Source organism: Schistocerca serialis, chromosome 3, assembly GCF_023864345.2.
Source record: "Schistocerca serialis cubense isolate TAMUIC-IGC-003099 chromosome 3, iqSchSeri2.2, whole genome shotgun sequence".
In the NCBI taxonomy this organism is placed as follows: Eukaryota; Metazoa; Arthropoda; class Insecta; order Orthoptera; family Acrididae; genus Schistocerca; species Schistocerca serialis.
In genome coordinates this window covers 326,412,102-326,433,892 of record NC_064640.1, presented here as the reverse complement: position 1 = coordinate 326,433,892, position 21,791 = coordinate 326,412,102, and the positions used below count along the sequence as shown (strand labels likewise).

Sequence of the window (21,791 nt, the reverse complement as noted above, 5' to 3'; positions counted from 1 at the left end):
TGCCTAAGCCTGACAATTTCCACGAAAATTGCATATAGGGTCATGGAGAGTGAAGATTTCTGTCTTATCGCCAGTTTTAGGTGAATAGGCTTCCTTAGTTGACCGTTAAGCTTGTATTTAGAGTATCCTCCGCAAATGCATTTTTTAATTATCTCAGACAGGCACTGTCAAATCCCTTACGTTCAACACTTTCAGCGTGAAATCGTGATGTACTGTATGGGGAAATCTTTAACAGAATCAATAAACGCTAGGTCTGTTTCCGTCTTGCAGACCCACGTGTGGTTCGTGATCTCTCTTTACTCTACTACCGCAGTTAACACTGAGCGTTCCGTTACAGCACTGGACTGATAATGTCAGATCACTTTTGCTAGTGTGAGTTTATCGTTTTACTGTCCGCCCCCGGTAGTTGAGTGAGTAGTGTCTCCTTGCGCGTCGAGCGAGAAGGTCGTAGTTAACTTCTTCCCGTGCCGCAGCGCCGCTTGTGTCGAAGCTACTCAGTCTTGTTGGTTCAGATGGTTCAAATGGCTCTACGCACTATGGGAATTAACATCTGAGGTCATCAGTTCCCTAGACTTAGGACTACTTAAACCTAACTAACATAAGGACATCACACACGTCCATGCCCGACACAAGCGGCGCTGCGGCACGGGCAGAAGTTAACTACGACCTTCTCGCTCGACGCGAAAGGAGACACTGCTCACTCGACTACCGGGGGCGGACAGTAAAACGATAAACTCACACTAGGAAAAGTGATCTGACATTATCAGTCCAGTGCTGTAACCGAACGCTCAGTGTTAACTGCGGTAGTAGAGTAAAGAGAGATCACGAACCTGCGACCGTAGCAGCAGTGCGGTTCTGGACTGAAGCGCCGAGAACCGCTCGGGCACAGCGGCCGGCCAGTTTTTTGGTGTATCAGCCGTAGTCTCATCGTAGTTGCGTAGCGGAGTTTGTTGCCGTTTTTCTCTTGGCGGCGGTGTTTTCTGCCCGCACCTTGATGTCTGTCGAGTCCCCTAAGTCTGTTCCTCGTCGAACTACTGTTCGCTGCTGTTTTGACAAGAGTACGTGTCGTGTTCAGCCTGGCTCTTCAGAAATTCACGATTTGTTGGCTGATGTTATCCGTGTTACACCTAATGAGGTAGATACTGCTTACTTTGATTCTGATTTGTATGCATTCTTTGTGAAGTTTTACGATCCCGTTGAAGTAGAACGGCTTCTCTCTCGAGATGGCTGGCTCTGAGCACTATGGGACTTAACATCTGAGGTGATCAGTCCCCTAGAACTTAGAACTACTTAAACCTATCTAACCTAAGGACATCACACACATCCATGCCCGAGGCATCGGGATGGTCCTAAAGTGTTGTTTACACATCGAGATGGTTCCGTTAGTCAAGTCCTCCTCGAAAATGCTACACTCGAGTATACTCCGGTTAGAATTTATAACCTTCCTCCTGAAGTGGACGATTCTTTCTTTATAACTGTTTGTGGTTACCGGATCCATGTTACGTATGCAGGGCAGGAAGGAACTTGTTTTCTCTGTAACGAAAGCGGTCATCTCAGATCAGATTGTCCTTGCCGTACTACTGTTCTAACGTCGTCTTACCAAAAACGTCTTCCTTTAACATTAGCAGACATAGTGTCATCGCAGTCAGCTGTCAGTCAATCTCCAGGTTTAAGCGATGCAGGGGCAACATTACCCCCTACTCCTCGCGAATTTCCACAGTTACCGGCGCGTCCCAGTGCAGCCTCTGTCCATGAGGGGACTACGACTCCTGCAGCGCAAGTCAAACGCCGGCGGACTGAGGACGGTACAGATTTCGAGGACGCCCCACTCCAGTCTTGTTCATCTGATACGGCGTTTACAGAGGGTGCACCTACTGGTGGTAATGAGTTGTCTACTGACGTTAATTGTGATTCCAGTATTACCAGAGATAATGTACCTGCTTCTGTTGATGTTGAAATGAGTGTTGAATCTGTGTCCCCCACTTCATCCGTTGACGCGACGGTTCCCGTGAGTTCAGATGTTCCCGCAGAGACGTTGCTGAAACTCTGAAACTGAAAAGACGAGCTTGTTCTTGGCTCGAAATTGTGAAGTTGAGACAAAATTGTCATTCCTGCGGTTCCTAGGGGGAAGAGAATAGATATTACCATTCTTGTTGATGTCCTTGCTGGTGGAGCCTGTAAAAGAGGTAAACACACTCTGATGGGGGATTAGTAAACTTAATCCCTCAGCAGGTCAGACCAACGCGTGGTTGGCCTGTGATGAGGTGGTTGGCCGAGTCCACGGATGAGCCGGTTGCGGAAGTGACTCGCTTTCTCGTAGGACGCGAATCCTACATCGGAAAGGCAGAATCCCTGTGTCCTCGTGGAGTTGGCGCGTCCAGTAGCGCCTCTGAAGATGCATGGCAGCCTTCAGAGCGTGAGCACAGACGTTGCCTGCTGGCCAGTCTCTACAGTGTTACAGTGAAATACCACACTGAGACGGTGGAACAACAGGTTTCTACGGGTTCCCTTCCTGATGATCAGGTGATGCCATCCGACACGGACACTGCATTACCTGTCTCTTCTGCACCTGATGTTGCTGTTAGTCGTTCTGAGTTGTGCTCTCCGATTTCCGATGAGTGCGTTGGCGATGGCTCCTCTATCATACGAGAATTGACGTGCCTCCAACCCTTCCACATCAAGAGTGTATGTTTTCACGGAGTGGTGTGAAACAGCGTTTTCAACCTGCACGTGCAGCGGCACGTCATAAAAAGAAAAACGAGGATTCCTCGGCTTCCACTGGGGAGGGTTAGAATTATACCTTCTTTCCATAGCCCCCGGACGTTGGGGTGAGAAGGACGTGATGAGTGCACTTTCCTTAGTGTTGTTTCATTGACCTTACATGTGCTAACGAATGCAGGCATATACATTTCTGACCGTAAATGTTAATAGGACATGTTCCCAATTACGGCTTGCTGCGTTACGCCAGTTTATTTACGTGTGTTTACAAGAGGTATTATTTGATGAGTTTTGTTTTCATGGACTGTTTTTCAATGTCGCGCCTAAAAATTCTGCCGGTATGGTTTTGCTTTATCGACATGGAATCTCGCTAACGGACTTCGAAACGCTAGATGATGGTCGCGGTATAGGCTGTAGTTTTTATGACCTCACCTTAATATTTCTTTACGCTCCGTCTGGATCCGGTCGATCATCTGATTGCGCGCGGTTTTATAAGGAAGATGTTTATTTACTCCGACGGAACCGGCGCAAGGTTTTGTTGGGGGGCGATTTTAACTGCGTCTTATGTCGTGATCAGACCCACAGTTATACATATTGTCGTGAACTTAATGATATGGTGACGTCTTTGCATCGCCAAGATGCTTGGGTTTGCAGATATCCTACATTGGTGCGGTTTACGTTTTTCACAGCTACTTCAAGTAGCCGATTGGACCGCTTTTATTTATCTGCTCCCATATGTAGTCAGCTTCTATCGATTGATGTAATTCCTACCAGTCTCTCTAATCACTGTGTTGTTTCAATGACTTTTAACCACGTCCCGCAGCGGGTCCATCTTACACGCCCTTTTTTAGAAGCTAAACACTCTACGTCTCATGGACCTTTCTCTGGAAGGCATCATCGCAGACGTATGGCGTCGGACAACCCAGTCCCAGGCGCGTTATTCCTCACTTCTAGAATGGTAGGTTACCTTTGCTAAACCCTGTGTTCGAAATACACTCAAGCATTTTAGCGCTGAAAAAGCGTCTGAAATAAGGTGAATTAAGGAATTTTATTATGCTGTCTTTCGCGATTTTTACGAAAATGCTCGTGATGCCCCCTTGAGAGTCGTCGACGTCCACCTTGTGAAGGCAAAATTTCTAAAACTCAAACGAGGCAAATTGATGGTGTCCGATTTAGTTCCCAGCCTCGTTCAATCGTACAGGATGAGTTGACCTCCCTCTATCATCTTCTTCCGCTTCACAAGCGGTCTCAAAGGACGTGTCTTACTACCATTCGTTCTCTAGATGGGCGTGAGTGGTCCTCCAAATCTGATATCATGCGTGAACTTTACCAGTACTTCTCCGAACTTTATACTGAAGTGGATTCAGACGAGCCACCGTCTGTTGATTTTACCTCCCTCCTTGATAGTGTTGTTACACCAGCTCTACAAGAAGATTTTATATCTGTATTCCATCGCGATGGTATACTTCATATGGCGAGCACGGGGTCCCGGGTTCGATTCCCGGCGGGGTCAGGGATTTTCTCTGCCTCGTGATGACTGGGTGTTGTGTGTTGTCCTTAGGTTAGTTAGGTTTAAGTAGTTCTAAGTTCTAGGGGACTAATGACCATAGCTGTTAAGTCCCATAGTGCTCAGAGCCATTTGAACCATTTGGACTTCATATGGTGGCTCGTTCTCCCTCCCACAAATCGCCAGGCTTCGATGGCCTTCCCAAAGAATTTAATATTCGATTTTTGCCTCTGATAGGAGATACGGTAACTTCTATGGTGAATGAAGTATTCCACGAAGGCCTTCTCCCGCCCAGCTTTAAGGTTGCTACAATTGTCTTGATCCCCAAAAGCCGGGACGTTTGCGTGTGGAACAGGTCCCCCCGATAACACTCTTGAACTATGATTATAAAGTAGTGGCGCGAGCGGTAAATAGCCGACTGTAGGTATTGTTGGCTACCATCATTGCGAGCCATCAATGTTGTCTTCCGGCTCGTACTCTCCTGACTCCCGTTACTGAATGTCGTGATTTAATTTCGATTGCTTCCACCATTCCCGTGCCAAGCGCTTTGCTTTTCATTGATTTTCACCAATCGTTTGACCGCGTTAATCATGGCTTCCGTACGCCAGTATTGACGACTGTTGGTTTTAACGGTGCTGCACGACGGCTGTTTAGCTCTCTAATTACTGGTATTCGGGCGTCCATTGACGCAAATGGCCTTCTTACTTCCCCCATCGCAGTGTGTCAGGACGTCCTTCAAGGGAGTCCATTATCTATGTCGCTCTTCGTGCTGTTTCTGGAACCCCTATGGCGATCTGCAGCTGCTCGTTTGGATGGCTGGTCGTTGTTTGGGGAAAGGTTTACCGTTCGTGCATATGCTGATGACGTTATGGTTCTTCTCCGTACCCATGATGATATACCACTGCTGAAGGAAGTTTTGGGTGCCTTTTGTCGTCTTACGGGAGCGCTGGTTAACAACCATAAATGTCGCTTACTGAGTTTGCGAGGATATGACGCTGTTGAAATTCCATGGGCTTTGAAGGTCACCCGATATCGATCGTTAGGTGTTATAGTTGACAGTTGTCCACTGAAGATGACTACGATGAACTGGAAGTCTGTCACGGATAAGATTCAGGGAGCAACCACTGAATACGAGCGTCGATCCCTCTCACTTCTTCATAAGGTCCGGGCCATGGAAACGTATGTGTTAAGTAACGGTTATTTTATTGGACAAATCTTTCCACTTCCTGCGCTCATGTACCGCAAGTTGCATAGTTTAACTGACAGATTTATCTGGCGCAACTCTATATTTCGCGTGCGTTGTGGGGTCATGGCGCGCCCCCGTCTGCTGGGAGGTTTGGGCCTCCCTGACATTCGGGTTAACGCTTCTGCCTTATTCATCCGTCGCACCGTTTTAACATGTCTACGCGCCTCCCCTCCCTCTCCCCCTCCAGCCACTTACAGCTCGCCTTCATGGCTGTATCTGGCCGGCGAGTTTAACACCTCCAGTAGATATTGGTAGGATTCGTTATCAACTACGGCACGTTAAGGAATATTTTCTTGAAGTCAGTTATTTAGGAGTAAATATCCATTCCCAAGTGAATCTTTCCCTAAAAATGCTGTTAAGCAGCTGGCCAATTGCTCCTAGTATTACCTGTGTGGAAGCCCTGTCGCCAGAAACAAATTGGAAGGGTGTTTGGTCTGACGTTAGCCTCCCGATTTTCCCGATAGACGTGTCGTCCTCGTGGTACCGAGTTGTTCATGATATTGTACCTACCAACGTGCGACTTTTTCGTATTGGTCTCAATGTGATTGATCGTTGCAATCACCGCCATGAAACTGATAAATTATATCATCGGTTGATCTCCTACGGTCATGGCCATTGGAGATGGCTTCGCCAACTGGCTTTTCTCCTCAGGACGTCGGAGGCGGCTATCTCGGGGGAGATTCTCGTGCGTATCGATTCAACCTTCTCTCCTCGATCGAAGGATATGGCCATCATGTGGCTTGTTGGACATCGTTTCCACTACGTGATGGTGAGTGGATATGACGCAGATCCGTGTGCCTTTTCCCAATATATGGCCGCAGTCCATTAGACGTGGCTCAGGATGCCACGTTATCGTGAGCTTTTTTTCTAACATGCTGTTTTTCATCGACAAGGAGTTGGATGAGTTCAAATGCCCCTTTTTTTGTGGACACTCTTGTTTGGATTTAAATGTTACACGATGTAGAAGTGACGGAAGAAAAAAGGTGTGGGCACGTTACAATTAACGCCATATTCCTTCATATACGTTTTTCTGATATAAACCTTTTGTTTTTGTCGAAATGACTTCTTTTGTTTTATTTTAATTGATCGCCTTAAATAAGTGCATTGGTGGGAAAAAAATGCAGTGGATAGAGTTTTGTGTTGGCGTGCGGGAGGTTGATGGCTAGATCCTGGGTTGGGGCACATACTTTTTGTTTCTTAGTCTCATTAAAAAAAAAAATGGTTCGCTAGTTTATGTCTTGCCTGAGTAATTTTTTTCCTAGTTAAAAAAAAAAGTAGCTGAGTGGTCAGCGTGACAGAATGTAAAATAAAAAAAAAAGTGGCTAGCGTCGCTACCTGTGGATGACGGTTTCGTGGGTTCCATTCCCGGCCGGGTTGGGAATGTTCTCCGCTGGGGGACTGAATGTTTGCGTTGTCCTCATCATTTCTCACCATTCATGAAAGGGGCGAGATTGGAATGAGTTAAGATTGGAAAAAAAGTGGTCAGCACAACAGAATGTCAATCCTAAGGGCCCGGATTCGATTCCCGGCTGGGTTGGAGATTTTCTCCGCTCAGAGACTGGGTGTTGTGTTGTCCTAATCATCATCATTTCAACCCCCGTCGACGCGCAAGTCGCCGAAGTGGCGTCTAATCGAAAGACTTGCACTCGGCGACCGGTCTACCCGACGGGAGGCCCTAGTCACACGACATTTTCATTTTACATCGTTTTATTCATTATGCGCTTAAATAATTTGAAATCTGAGTTCAACAGCGTGTTTGGTCGATAGTTTAACAAGGTGGTCGATTGAGGTTTTTGCGGTATAAGCACCACTAAAACTCCTGTCTCCACGGAGGAATGTCGCATTGTCTATCGGGTTAACCATTGTTTCTATATTTTCTATCGTATTATTTTGTGCAATGTCACTAGTTTCTGTTTCTGCGAAATATTCAGTAAAATGGTTCAGAATAAAATCCTTGATAGTAGCCTAGGTGTTGTACACATTATTCTGTGTGTTCACAAGTTTGTGTATGTCTCCTCCGGTACGATTTCTCTTTTGCAAAGTTCTTTATGTATTTTTGCCTTCTTTAACCGCATCCAGCATCCTACGCGTTCGGTACATATTGGTAACCGTCGGTTACATTTGTTCCAAATTTATTCGAATGTCTGAGTCTGAGAATGATCTTTTAACAAGGAGACATTCATCCGCCACGCGCTCTTTCCCGAAAAAGTTTTTTGTCGGGAGAGTTTCAGAGGTTTATGATGGGCACTGTGGCCGGAGAAATTAATTGGCCATATTTCGCAACTGGGTACCTGAGTTATGAAGTTCTTGTACACATAGAACCTGTAAAGTCTGCATACGGATTCATTACTGTCATACTTGAAACTAGCTGTTTCTGGAGGGAGATTTATCAAAGAGACTTTCAGTTGAAGACCTCCGACAAATAGTTGTCACTCACGGAAAAATGAAAATTGGGTTTTGATCTAGTTTATTCAGCACACAGTTAAAATCTTCTCCAGTAAAGTCTGATAAATACATTGGCTACTTCGTCCCAGAAAAATGCGCTGCTTTGTCTTCGTCCGCTATTTCCCGGGCGTGCATAAATGTTTTCTAACTAAATTTCCTGGAAAATCATTGAGGTTCCTGTGTCTGAAGTTAAGCATTCTTGTGTTTTTGGTTGTATGTCTCACTTCAATAAATAGCAGTGCCGCTTTTGGTTCCTATATTTAAAACCACAATTTTCCCTACAATGTCGATGATATTGTGCGTCACCACTTCCTGAATGAAGGTGATGTCAAAATTCGCAGCGCATAGAAAATCTCTTAATGCTTTAGGACACGATTCTATACTGTTAACATTTTCCATCGCTATTTTGCAGTTCTGCATGAAGTTATTAATCACTCGCAGCCTCACCAGTTCAAGGAATTTTCTGATACGTTCGAACAATTGTTTCCATCGCCTCTGTTTCCTGTCCGTAGACATTCATAGCTTCGATCTCTTAATCCATTTTCTTTTGGTCTTCACGTTTTGTGTCCGTGTGCCTTTCACATCTTTTTTCAACACTTTACCGGTATTTTACTTCTTTTTGACTCTTAGAGAGATTGTTGACGCGCGGCGGACAGTTTTGCTCCTCCGGATTCCTGTCGTTTATTGTTATTTCGCTCACGTATCGTGTTTGGGACTTCATGTGTTAGGATACCTTTTGATATTGCCACGGCAGTCAGTATTGTTGCTACTTGTATGTAAGACTGGAGTTTTGGAATACATTTCCACAGACATGTTTTGTTCGCTTCCAGGTCACTCAGATATTTCTTTAGTAATTGCAGACGGAGGGAATAACATCTTTCCTGACTCCACCTCGACGCAAGTATTATGATGTCATTGTTCGTACGCAAACGTCAGTCATTGAATTAAGTGCAAGCGTCTCAGTTCTCTCTATAGGGTTGTTAGTTGGTGCCGGATTTACACGTGAAGGTACGACCTCTTGTTCCGAAGCGTGCGCAAATGTTGTGGGAACGTGCAGTACGCTTTCATGTGTTGGGACGTTTCGTAATGTACCTTGTTCTGCATTGGGTGCTCCCTAATGCTTTTTCGACAGTTGCCAACTTTTGCACATGCTGAGTTTGAGCGGTTGGTAGATCCGAAGTTGGCGCAAATGGGATGTTGTCCGTCATATATTACAAAAGTTATAAATACTTGGATGAATACATATGACGGAATATATTTCTGTAAGTAATTTCTAGCTCTCTTCACCTCGTTTTCTACTTCTAAGTACTTACTGTTGGACAATTTTTCGGAGGTTATTTGCAGAACCGTTCCTTAACAGGCAAGTGTTCCGAAATTTGTCCAGGGTTATTTCGAGCAGAACACTAAAAATTCTGACTGCCGTAAGTCCAAGACCTGCACATCTGACAGTTTACTGACCTCTCCGTCTGTAGGCATAAAGGCTGAAATTCCTTGCGTTGTAGCCATAATTCTAGCACAAGCTGCGTCGTCACATATTTTAACACGCAGGTATATGGGGTTTGCAACAAAATAACACTGAAAACCTAGCCTACCATTGTCTCGTAAGACAATCCGATCGTGAAACCACTTGTCTAATTCGGATACTTTCGGGTGTTCGAAACCAAATTGGAATGCAAATTCGTTGGCGTGCGCACTGTGGATATCGTAAAAGGCGTTTCTTGCCGGCGACGGAAATGCCAACTGAGTTACCCGACCATGATTCATGACTCGTCCTCACAGCTTTACTTCCGCGGGTACATCATGTCCTGCCCTCCAAACTTCACAGAAGTTCTCTTGCGAAACGTGCAGAAGTAGCACTCCAGGAAGAAAGGATTTTGTGCAGACATCTCTTAGCCACATTCTGGGGGATTGATTATAGAATCAGTTTCCAGTCTGCAGCACAGTGTGCCTTTTTATAAAACTTCCTCGCAGATTAAACCGGTGTGCCGGGCCGAGACTTGAATCCGGAATCCTTGTCTTCCGCGGGCAAGTGCTGTATGAACAGAAAGGCGAAAATCCAGTATTCGACTCTTGGTCCGGCACACAGTTTTAATCTGCCTGGAAGTTTCGTATCAATGCACAGTCCACTGCAGAGTGAAATTTGATTCTGGAAACATTCCCCAGGCTGTGGCTAAGTCATGTCCCTACAGAGCGCGAGGTCGTGACGCGTCTTTGGATAGCTCAGTCGCAAAAGCACTTGCCCACGAAAGGCAAACGCTTCACTTTCATGTTACAGTCCGACACCCAGTTTTAATCAGCAAGAAAGTTTCAAAAGTACCGAGGAACGTCAACAGACAGGATAAAATAGTGTAGAAAGCCTGTACCGCAAAATTAAAAATATGTGGTCAGATATAAAAGAGGCATAGGACAGAATCAGGGTACTCAACTTATTACTACTCTCCTGAGTGAGAATGCAACTGTTAGTTATACAGTAAGGTTGTCCAAAATATTTATTAACTACATCTTTTTCATAGTAGGGAAGTAAAATCAAAAAGTTTATTGGTACACGTAAATATGCAAAACTCTTGAGAGCTGTTGTTCTGAGGCAGCTGCATCACATGTGGCTATAGCAAACAGACAGAGAAAAAATTGAATCAATTGTTACATTATTACAGAGTAAAGACTCCCATCGGTGTGATGAAAATTCATATAGCTTTATTAAGATCAATACACCATACAATGGTTGTACTCAGTCTTCTGTGCAATATGTCATTCAGTTGTGGTCAATTTCCCGACAGATTTAAATACTCGTTAATGAAACTACTTTATAAAGAGGATGAAAGAGATAACGTAGACGAGCACAGGAAAATTTCTTTGCTCCCAATGTTTTGATAAGTGTTTTAGAAATCAACGTGTAGAATATTAGTTCAAAAATGGTTCAAATGGCTCTAGGCACTATGGGACTTAACATCTGAGGTCATCAGTCTCCTAGACTTAGAACTACTTAAACCTAACTAACCTAAGGACATCACACACATCCATGCCCCAGGCAGAATACGAACCTGCGACCGTAGCGGTCGCGCGGTTACAGACTGTAACGCCTAGAGCCGCTTGGCCACTCGTTCCACAACATCCCAAAGGTGTTGTACAGGACTCTGTGCAGGCCAGTCCATTACAGGGACGTTATTATCGTTTAACCACTCCGCCACAGGCCGTGCATTATGAACAAGTGTTCGATCGTGTTGAAAGATGCAATCGCCATCCCCTAATTGCTCTTCAACAGTGGGAAGCAAGAAGATGCTTAAAACTTCTGTGTGCTGCGATAGTACCATGCAAACTCAGCATGTGGAGAAGGTTGCGGAAGGATGACACAGCCATCCAGGTAACATTTAGCTCTGTTGCATTCTCCTAGCACTTTCACCACTACGAGCATATTACTCCCGCTGTAACGCCGCCACAATTTCTTCGGTGCTACCACACATACTATCAGTTCAGGCGCAGCAATGGAAGATAGTTGGAGGACTCTTACGTGTCCAATGTCGACTGCAGCATAGGGTGCTTTTTAGACAGCAAAAGGCAAATCGGGCCAGGCACTGCCGTACTGCAAGCGTAGCAATAAAAATGAACTCTTGAAGGACGCAGGAAGTCGTTGCCACATGCTCAGGACACGGATTTGTTGTACCGAGCGCGGCTGGAAGCAGCTCTTCGGCACAAGAAGTACATTGGGAACGAGTACAAATAATCCTTAATTTGAGCACAGGGATCAACAATCCAGTAGCTTCCACAGAGACCGGAGGGCCACGCCGTACTATCAGGTGGCATGGGACAGTACTATAGCCACTACAGATTCGAGCTTCCGCCGCCGCACCTTCCGGTAGTGCTGTGTCTTCCTCCGTGGACTTAGTACTTCTCCGCCAGTAGGATGCCTCCTGGCCCACTTCAGCAGCTTCCAGACTTCTGACCTGGTGGGCAGCGGCTAGTAAACCGTCCACCCTTCCGTGCAGCTGCAGGTTCTCAGGCGTTACGTAGCGTCACCCGCTGAGGCGAGTTGTGTCGCCGGAGGCTAACATCCCCTGCAAGTAATTTAGCACTCTCCCGCACCGTTGGCTCCAACAACGTTCGGCCGAGTATCGCTTACTGGGTCGCACACTGCTAGGTAAGCTACTGTAGTCAACAGTGCTGGGCGTTATTGTCACAGTGCGGCATTCGTCCACTCGCCACGACCATGCGCCGCCCTCAACACTTTTCCGAGAGGACCTGGCCAACGCCTACACCGAAACTCTACCAGTGTAGTCAAATGAGTGATAATAAATATTTTTGCCTTTTGATAACGTTTGACTGAGCTACCAAGGGTCTGTTCCCGCGACTTCGCCTCACCACCACAACCAAACGCTGCGCAGAATTTGTCCTACATCCTTTGACCACTTCAGTGTGTTGTATCTCACGATCGTAGATGAATGGTCATTAATGTGGTCTACGACAATTTGAAGTGCTACTTCCCGTGCTGACAACTTTCTTGATGTAAAGCGTTATTTCGCGCACAGCCTAAGCTTAAAACGAATTCAAGGAATGTGTTCAGTGTACAACGCTGCATTGTTCCTTTCACTGTAGGACACGAGAATCCAAGTTTACTTTTACCTGCATTACACAACTTAGTCATTTCTTGTGATCAAATAAGTGTTGATAAACAGCTTCCGTATTTTTTTAAAAAAGAACTCATACTACACCAACCATGAGGATGGTGCAAAACTTGTTTCGCACCTTCCTTCTTTTGAACCACTCCGTCTCGAGAACTCACCAGTTTCAGCGGTGTCGTTGATGACGAATGGCCATCGATCGTCTAAAGACATCAGCTGCTCTTCCTCGATCTGAAAAGCAAGAGACCTGCTGAAGAGCTCGTCTATCGTAACATGGGAGTGAGTGGCATCAGAGTGACACATACTACATTTACTGCAACTTCAACTAATTATCCTAAAATCAGCTTAAAGTAATACTATTTTATTGTGGGAATTTGATTTCTATGAAACTACCTATATTAAGTAATATTCAGTAAATTCTTCTGTGTTTGTTATTGACATTTTGATTAACATTGCTGTATTAGTTTACTGTTCCGTAAAGTCAAACAGCAATATCAATTGTAGAAATATAACAGTTTTTATATAATTCTTGACAAATATGATCTTGTAACATGAATATTACAAAACATCTCAATCGATATAAACATAATTGTCAAACACAGTACTCTTAGGTATGTGAAATTTAAAGTACAAACATATATACAAGCAAACAGTTACTCGCTCAGGTAAAATGAAGATTATGAGGAAAAGGTGAAGAAACAGCCCAGTCAGTTGCTATAATGTACAAGGTTATTTGGAAACTCCTTGACTTACGTTTCGGTGACATTAAAAATGTTTTCTTCAGAAGGACCATCTGAGATGCTGTGAGTGTGCGTTAAATACGTAGCCATAAGTCAAAACTGAAAATCAGATTTATCTCAGTAATAATAATTTTTTTATCGATTGTGAGTTTGGTCGCGCCTTGTGCCCTGTTGAGGCACTGCCACTCTCTCAAGTTATGATGGCTGTCCATTAGGTAACAATGACGCCGTTTCCATAAATTAAATTTAATTTGCCATAATTCAGACAGTTTGTACGAAATATTTACAAATTATATATAAAAACTTTCCTCGTGAATCAGTGTATTTATTAGTCAAAACTGAATCAGAATTCCTACAGCAGTTCCTGAGATTAGCCTGCACGTACAATAGACTCGAGGAGGCGACTTCTGTTTATATGCAGATAGAGATTCTGAGCAACTGCATGTTATAATTCAAAAGAAAGTTATTATGAGAGAAACATCTTTGTCTTTCCACTAAACCATTCACAGATGCCCCTACTATCATTAGCCCTTACCAGCCCGAAGTTTTCACTTTATTCTCAGTTTGCTCATTTCTTATATACTGCGGTGACAAAAGTCACGGCAAAGCGGTGTGTACATGTAAAAATGGCGGTAGCATCGCGTGCATAAGGTAAAGAAGGTTAGTGCATTGGCTGAGCTGTCAGTTGTTCTCAGGTAATTCATGTGAAAAGGTTTCCGACGTCATTGTGGCAGCACGACGAGAATTACAGACGTTTAACGCGGAATGGCAGTTGGAGCTAGACGCATGGAACATTCAGTATTCCAAGATCCACAGTGTCATGTTTGTGACGAGATTACCAAATTTCAGGCACTATCTCTCACCATGGACAACGCAGTGGCCGACCGCCTTCACTTAAGGACCGAGAGCAGTGGTGTTGGAGTACAGTAGTCAATTCTAACAGACAAGCAACATTGCGAAAAATAACTGTAGAAATCAATGTGGGACGTACAATGTACGTATCCGTTGAGACAGAGGGGCGACTCTCCTGGGCAAGTGACCATATCTGTTGGGCCCTAGACGATTGGAAAACCGTAGCCTGGTCAGATGAGTTTCGATTTCGGGTAAGATGTGATGGTAGGATTCGAGCGTGGCCCAGACGCTGTGAAGCCATGGACCCAAGATGTCAACAAGGCATTGTGCAAGCTGGTGGTGGCTCCATAATGATGCGGGCTTTTTTTTACATCGAATGGACTGGGTCCTCTGATCCATCTCAAGCGATTATTGACCGGAAATGGGTATGTTGGGCTACTTGGAGATCATTTTCAGCCATTCATGCACTTCATGTTCCCAAAAAATGATGATAGTTCCATATCTACGTGTCCATATCTACAAACTGGGCACTTAGATGCGTGTTTTAAATTTTTCCGTGACACTGAAATTCAGCTACAGAAGTTTTTTATCAAGCAAATTTTTTATGCAAGTAAGGCGAAGTTTGAACAAAATAATTCCTAGAAACCGATTTTTAACAATAAACACAAATTAATTCACCATCATTTGATTTACTGTTTTCAGACACAGTCCTAGTCCCATTTCCCATATTTTGTTCGAACTGCTGATGACTTCTGTTTGCAGTTCAAATCTACACACCTTCCCTTTTTCTCGGTCTTCTTGCTTCTTGATGTAGTGTTTAAAATTATCGTATCTTATATCACTCGGAACTCGTGATTTATATCCGCATATAGGATTGATAGAGGGCCTGTCCGGTCCTTTTACAGAATTCATATGTGTATTTAGGTAAACTTGTACAATTTATCTGCTGAATTCAAGCAGAGCAATCCTAGTCCCTGTTCCTGCCTTCAGGTGCCACGAATTATCTACAGATATATCAGTCAACCAAGAAAATGATGCCCAGTGCCATTTCTTTTTTCGAATATTTAATCTGTGCATGGGAATGTTTACGTTCGTGCTATCCACTGCCCCGTGTGTTTATTACAAGCCGCAATAATTTGAGGGCGCTGTACTTAAACTGTCTTCTTCTCCTTTGCGAAATATCTTTCTGGAAATGATACATGTTCAGCTCCTTCACAGGCAGAAGCTATAGCAACCACTCAATTGTCCATCCACTTTGTGACAATTATGCCATCATCGTTGCAAAGTGAAGATTCAAAATATCCCCTGTCTTTTCGAACTAGAGCTTGCTTTGAAGAAAGGGGGCAGGATTTGGGAGCACTGTTTTCTCTAATAGTGCCTGTTCCTCCATAACCTTTTTTTTCTTAGGAATGACAGAACAGCAAATCCTGTAAAAGCTGTCAAAGAAGAAATGAAGTGGTGGTAGCTTTACTTCCATTGTTAAATTATCTATCATCAAAACTTGTGGAGCAGTAGCCTTACCAAACTGTTCTTCATATGCTGTATTTGCATGTGGTGATTTTCCTTGACAACAGGAAAATTTACACGATATAGAGAAGTGGTGCACATGCACCAAGCCTTATATCCAAATGATATGGATTTTCCCCGGCTTAAATTGCTTGCAAGTGTGTCTCCCAAAATATATCATCATTGATTCCTCATAAAACAGTTGTTGCTGAGGAACAAAAAGCTTTTCACATTTGTATATAAATGAAGGGTCTAATTTTCAACAGCTTGCCGTTTTCATGAAATTTGTTATTGTCGTTACAGTGCAGACATCTAAGAATTTGTTCAAAACGATTTCTTCTCATAGCTCCTTGTGATAAAGTCGGAATCCCAGTATAAATTCTTACTGGGGAGAGGGTTATACTATTTAAAATGAGTATGTCTAGGAATCATCTCATTTATTCACAAGTTATGTTAGGATTTGGAAAGTTCCTAAAAAGTGTGTAGTTGTTTGACTCATCAACTAGGAATTGTATCAGAACATCATCAAAAAATAGCTCGGAAATTTCCTAAGCAGACTTACCAAAGAATGTGTTAAAACTTTAAGCAGAGTAAGAGCTCAGACTCGAAGTTATTGCACCATAAACTCAGGTTTTCTGCTTATTTCTGCTCCTGTAACCAGTTTTTCTCAAATATGTTTCTATTTGCGCATCTGTCAATCTCATTTCGGCTTCAGCCCGGAGTTGTCGAGGGTTAAGATAATCTGGTATTTCCCCTTCATCTTCATCACTCGAATCCTCATCCGTGAGAACTGTTGGATCAGGGGGCGCGATGTAAAATATCCCATCACCGTGAGGAGTGTTTGTTTCTTCAAACAGGATGCCTAAAACATCCTGCATAGTCAAACCAGGTTGTAAGCACTACGCCAGACTTCCGTTACGAAATAAAAGCAAAAAAGGATCTAAATAATTTTTGACCCTGCAACTGCCCAGCATGTCCATATGTTCTCGTCTGAAATACTAAGTTAATGAAAAGAATGTGACTCTATGGATAACAACTTCAAAATGAAAATCTCAATAAACATATTTAAGTTTACAACGAACATTTTACTTTGGAAAAAAGAAGTACTTCATATAGCATTACTTATTTCACATCAATATGCTCCATTGCTGTTGTCAAAACACTACCTTCAATACAGGCTGCCACCATCACAATGTGCATGGTAACAAGAAATGTTAAAACAATGAACGTAAAGTTCAGATCCTCTCTGGCGAGAATACATGATTGCCACCACTAAAAATAATTGTGAGCTGACAATAAAGAAAGATCAAAACTATTCAACAATTTTGTCCCTATGACCACACTGACAAGTTAAGGGTTGAGACTTGTTTTTACAGTTTCAATAGTTACACTATTTTCCGCAGTTGTGTGCGATTTCAGACAGTTATCCCTATATTCTACCAACATAACTCTTTTTGCTTTCCAATGGCTGAAGAAAATTTATGTGAAATGTAACTATTAACAGAATACTCAGCACATACAAACTGTTTATATCGACGTACCCTCAGTAAGTGACCTTTTCTAAGATTCTGTCAGTAGCCGAAAGAGCCCGCATCTCGTGGTCGTGCGGTAGCGTTCTCGCTTCCCACGCCCGAGTTCCCGGGTTCGATTCCCGGCGGGGTCGGGGATGTTCTCTGCCTCGTGATGGCTGGGTGTTGTGTGCTGTCCTTAGGTTACTTAGATTTAAGTAGTTCTAAGTTCTAGGGGACTGATGACCATAGATGTTAAGTCCCATAGTGCTCCGAGCCATTTGAACCATTTGAGTAGCCGAAAGTTCCCAAGAAATATACATACATAATTTTCCACCTAGGAACAAAATGTATTTGTCACCCGATCACATGTAATGCACGTATTTCTAGCTTCCATAAATAATGGCAGCACTATGGAAAACACACTGCAGCAGATGGTTCAAATGGCTCTGAGCACTATGGGACTCAACTGCTGAGGTCATTAGTCCCCTAGAACTTAGAACTAGTTAAACCTAACTAACCTAAGGACATCACAAACATCCATGCCCGAGGCAGGATTCGAACCTGCGACCGTAGCGGTCCTGCGGTTCCAGACTGCAGCGCCTTTAACCGCACGGCCACTTCGGCCGGCCACTGCAGCAGACTTATATGTTGAAGGTTCACCAAATTTACGGTAGTTACGAACCAAACACTGAAGTGCACTTTTGTCCAAAGGTAATACCTGTGTCACAAAGTTCCCCGGGTTTATGGTATGTAATTGTAAATGTCTTATACTTGAGGCATTCAAAATTACATAAAGGTGCCGTATCAGCTGGTTGGCCAACATTATCTGTAAAGTTTTGAGGGACAATACGATAAAGTAAGACTTTTGTACACTTTTGAAGTTATTAAGGACGACTTTCACCATTACTGAAATTCGAGTTAGTCACGGTGGCTGTCTATTGAAAGCAATTTTTATCGTAGGTGGGACGCGAGAAGAGAACCGATGAGATCTGATCTGGAACGTTTACAATGACGTGACTGGGTGACCTTGGCAGCCTACTGGCAGAAGTAACAGCACGAGCGCACACGGCCAGCCCGGATTACTACAAGTGCCCACCAGGCTTTTCACGGCAGCTTCTATTTACACAAGTCTCTGAAACTCAGTCGAGGTACCGTGACGTGAACAAACCCTGCTGGCGCTAGCCAGTCGACGCAAGGGATTCACCCCTGTCAAAGCCATTTCTGTCTGTGTATATAGTTCACAGACAAGTGCACAAGTGCAGTAGTAGGTCAACACTACGGCCACTACGTGAGCACAAAATCCAATTTCCGCTCAACCACCCCGTCCACCCGCCCCCCCTGCCAGTTACATATGCTAAGTCCTAAGTGATATGAGTCTATTAAGTGTCCTCCTTTTTTATTTAGACAAAAGGTGGTTTTTCTACTTTTTAATAACTCTTCGTCTTAGAGACGAGTCTCATACCTACGAAACACTACCTTCATGTTTCACATTGAATATGGGAGTGAGAGCTTTGCATTGTTATTTTTGGTCTTAATATGTGTTGTATATTTTGTAAAAAGAAGAAAACCTTTATTATTGTTACACCGAGGCAGCCTTGAAAATTGTTTACTTTGATGTACGTGCATTATGTTTGTTTGTCTTTGTTGATAGCGTTTTCAAGTCCAAATGTAAAGGAACCGATTTCTATTCTGCACGTTTCTCTTATTTCTGGTTGTGTGTAAACACTGAGGTGACAAAGGTCATGGGATACCACTTAACATCGTGCCGGACCTCATTTTGATCTGCGTAGTGCAGTATCTCGATGTGGCATGTACTCAAAAAGTCGTTGCAACTCCCCTGCAGATATACTGAGCCATGCTGCCTTTACAGCCGTCAATAATTGCGGATGCGTTTCCGGTGGAGAATTTTGTGCACCCACTGACCTCTCGATTACGCCCCGTACACTTTCAGTAGGATCCATGTTGGGTAATGTGGGTGGCCACGTCATTCAGTCGAATCGTTCGCAATGTTCTTCAAACTAGTAATGAACAGTTGTGGCCTGTTGACATGGCGCACTGTCATCCATAAAAATTCTATAATTCTTTGGGAACACGAAATCCACGAATGGATGGAAATGATCTCCATGCAGCCGAACATAACCATTTCCAGTCAATTATCGGTTTAATTGGACCCGAGGACCCAGTCTGTTCCATGTCCTAACGGATATGTTCATCGTACGTCTCATATTTGACTTCTGTGGTTATTTCACACAGTGTTGCTTGTCTGTTAGCACTGACATAGTTGTCCGTGGTGAGAGGTAATGTCTGAAATTTGGTTTCTTGACACTATAGATCTCGGAATATTGAATACCGCCGGAAACGTATTCACATGAATCGCCTGAGTACAAATGACAGCCTTCTTATATCTTGTGTACGCGATGCAGCCGCCATCTGTATATGTGCATATCGCTATCCCACGACTTTTGGAACCTTAATTATCCATAGCGATAGTATTTATTACTCTTCTTGATTATTCATGGGTTCTGTGCTGCTTAAATTCTGAGAGACGAGAATGAATTTGTATTAGCAGATGGAATGTCGCAACCATAGTTCCATACTTGTCTCGGACACATTTATCGCCACGAGTCGGGATGCGCGCATTTGCGACCACCCCTAGCGTTCAGACAAACAAACAAAACAGTGTTATTCAAATATCATCCAAGCCTTTGATAATGAACACTCCGCTGGTGTACTCAGTTTGTTGATATCAATTTTCTTCTGACATCCTTTAATTTTCAGTTCGGTTTAAACTGTTAATAAATATTCCGGGTGGAAAGAGACGTTGTTATAAATATTCTGCATGTAGTAGGCGTTTTAAATTTAACTTTCCTCTACTATTCGTCTTTCCTAAGCACCTATAAGTAAGAAGATGCGTCAAGCTGCAGCCCGTCAGTCTAAGATGACAGTTCTGTACAAGAACAGAAACGCCCACATAAGACAGCAATCGACTTCATGTTCAAAACAGAGACATCCTAAGTTCTGAATGTTGCAGTCTCTCAGAAACTCTAATGTTGTAATTTCTCAGAAACTTGTAACCTGATTTTGAAGACTGTAACGCCGTTCGATTTATGTCTTTCAGAATTACGATACTAAGAGAAAAAATTACTATTGTTGTATTTGAAAGTATGAAATTGATACCAATATCTCTGTAACTAATATAACTATAAAAAGACACTATACATAGTTCAGTGAGAATTTTCTAACAATTCATGTGGGTACAAAAAAACTTACGGTATCTTAAACATTGAGGTGATCTGCTTAACTGAATCCGCCAACATGTACTTCTGAGGTTTCGTCGTATACCTGGAAGCCTCCTGTGATGGGAGTAATATTACAAGATCTACAAGGCGTAATCTATGGGACTCTTCCAAGTATACCTGTCTCCTTGCCACACAGACACGTTCAAAGCATTCCGACAATTTTTTTGCCTGGAAAACAACTATCCAACGATGCGGCTTTTAAGCGCACCTTTTTGGATCTTAATTATTCCAGACGAACAAATTTCACTGCGAGGAACGACAATTGATTGTAAAAGTGTCTCGCACTTAGAACTGTACAGCAGATGAATGTAGCATACATCGATTCATCAGCACTTCTCTACACTACTGTATTTTATGTGTAACAAAATGCCGTCTGTTTTATGGCGGTTTCCACATGCTGATATTTGTTACGTTCTCCGGGGTTTCATGTGTAACAAAGAACAAGCTTTCCCTGCAAATATTACGCATTAGTATTTGCACGCTGTTGTGTTGTGAATATTTTGCTTCTTAATTTTCGGCATCTGTAATCGTTGAAATTAGATGCGTGTTTATTTTAGTGAGGAGCGCTAAACATTGCCCATGCCTTAGTTTGAATACATCCTTTGGAAGTGGATAAACTCATCGTGTGGCTTCGCAATTGGCGTCTCAAGTATTCAGGTAGTTCGCTACGCCATGAAAGACGAAAATTTACTTGTATGGCTGCTTTTGTATCAGATTGTCTTGCTTCACAACCGTTGCGTTGAATCCATCTAAGTGCCAACAGGTCAGCAACTTCTTACATTACAGACCGAGGTAGCTTTAATATTGCGTTACCTCTGGGAAATCTCTACATCCCGCACTACTATACAGAAAACGTGAAATACAAACAACATAAAAAAAATGAATTCTGAACTTGCACTTTGAACTGAATAATAGCACAGGCTGACAATTTTCTGACTCATTTCAAAAGGAATTGTGATTTCCACGTAATTGAAGTAAGCTAAGCTGATTAAGAAAGGAAAGTGTGAGAACAGTAAAATAAAATACTGAAATTCGTCATACCATATTTCACACTAGTTAGAATGCAAAAATAATTTATGTCATGGAAACTGTGAGTATTATACATATGATCGAAATATTTTAAACTTTGCAGCTGCAGACAGGACTGACCTAATCGACGACGTCAGTCTAGAGACAGGGATGAGTGACCATGCTGTCATCATAGCGACTTTGGTTACTTCAGTTAATAAGTCAATCAGGAAGGTTAGCACAGTATTTCTGCTAAAAAGAGCACACAGACAGTTGTTAGCATACCACTTACACAATGAATTGACATCATTTAGTTCCAGTGCGATGGACGTAGAGGGATTAT

General features: G+C 43.2%; 1 protein-coding gene across 1 annotated transcript in view; it reads right to left on the bottom strand.

Moving 5' to 3' along the window:
* LOC126470809 (uncharacterized) overlaps positions 1 to 21,791 on the bottom strand; it is a 574,426-nt gene that overhangs the window by 19,113 nt on the left and 533,522 nt on the right. The window contains exon 4 of the mRNA XM_050098820.1: positions 12,694 to 12,763. Coding sequence (XP_049954777.1) covers positions 12,694 to 12,763 — 70 coding nt within the window. The remainder of the gene's footprint in view (positions 1 to 12,693; positions 12,764 to 21,791) is intronic.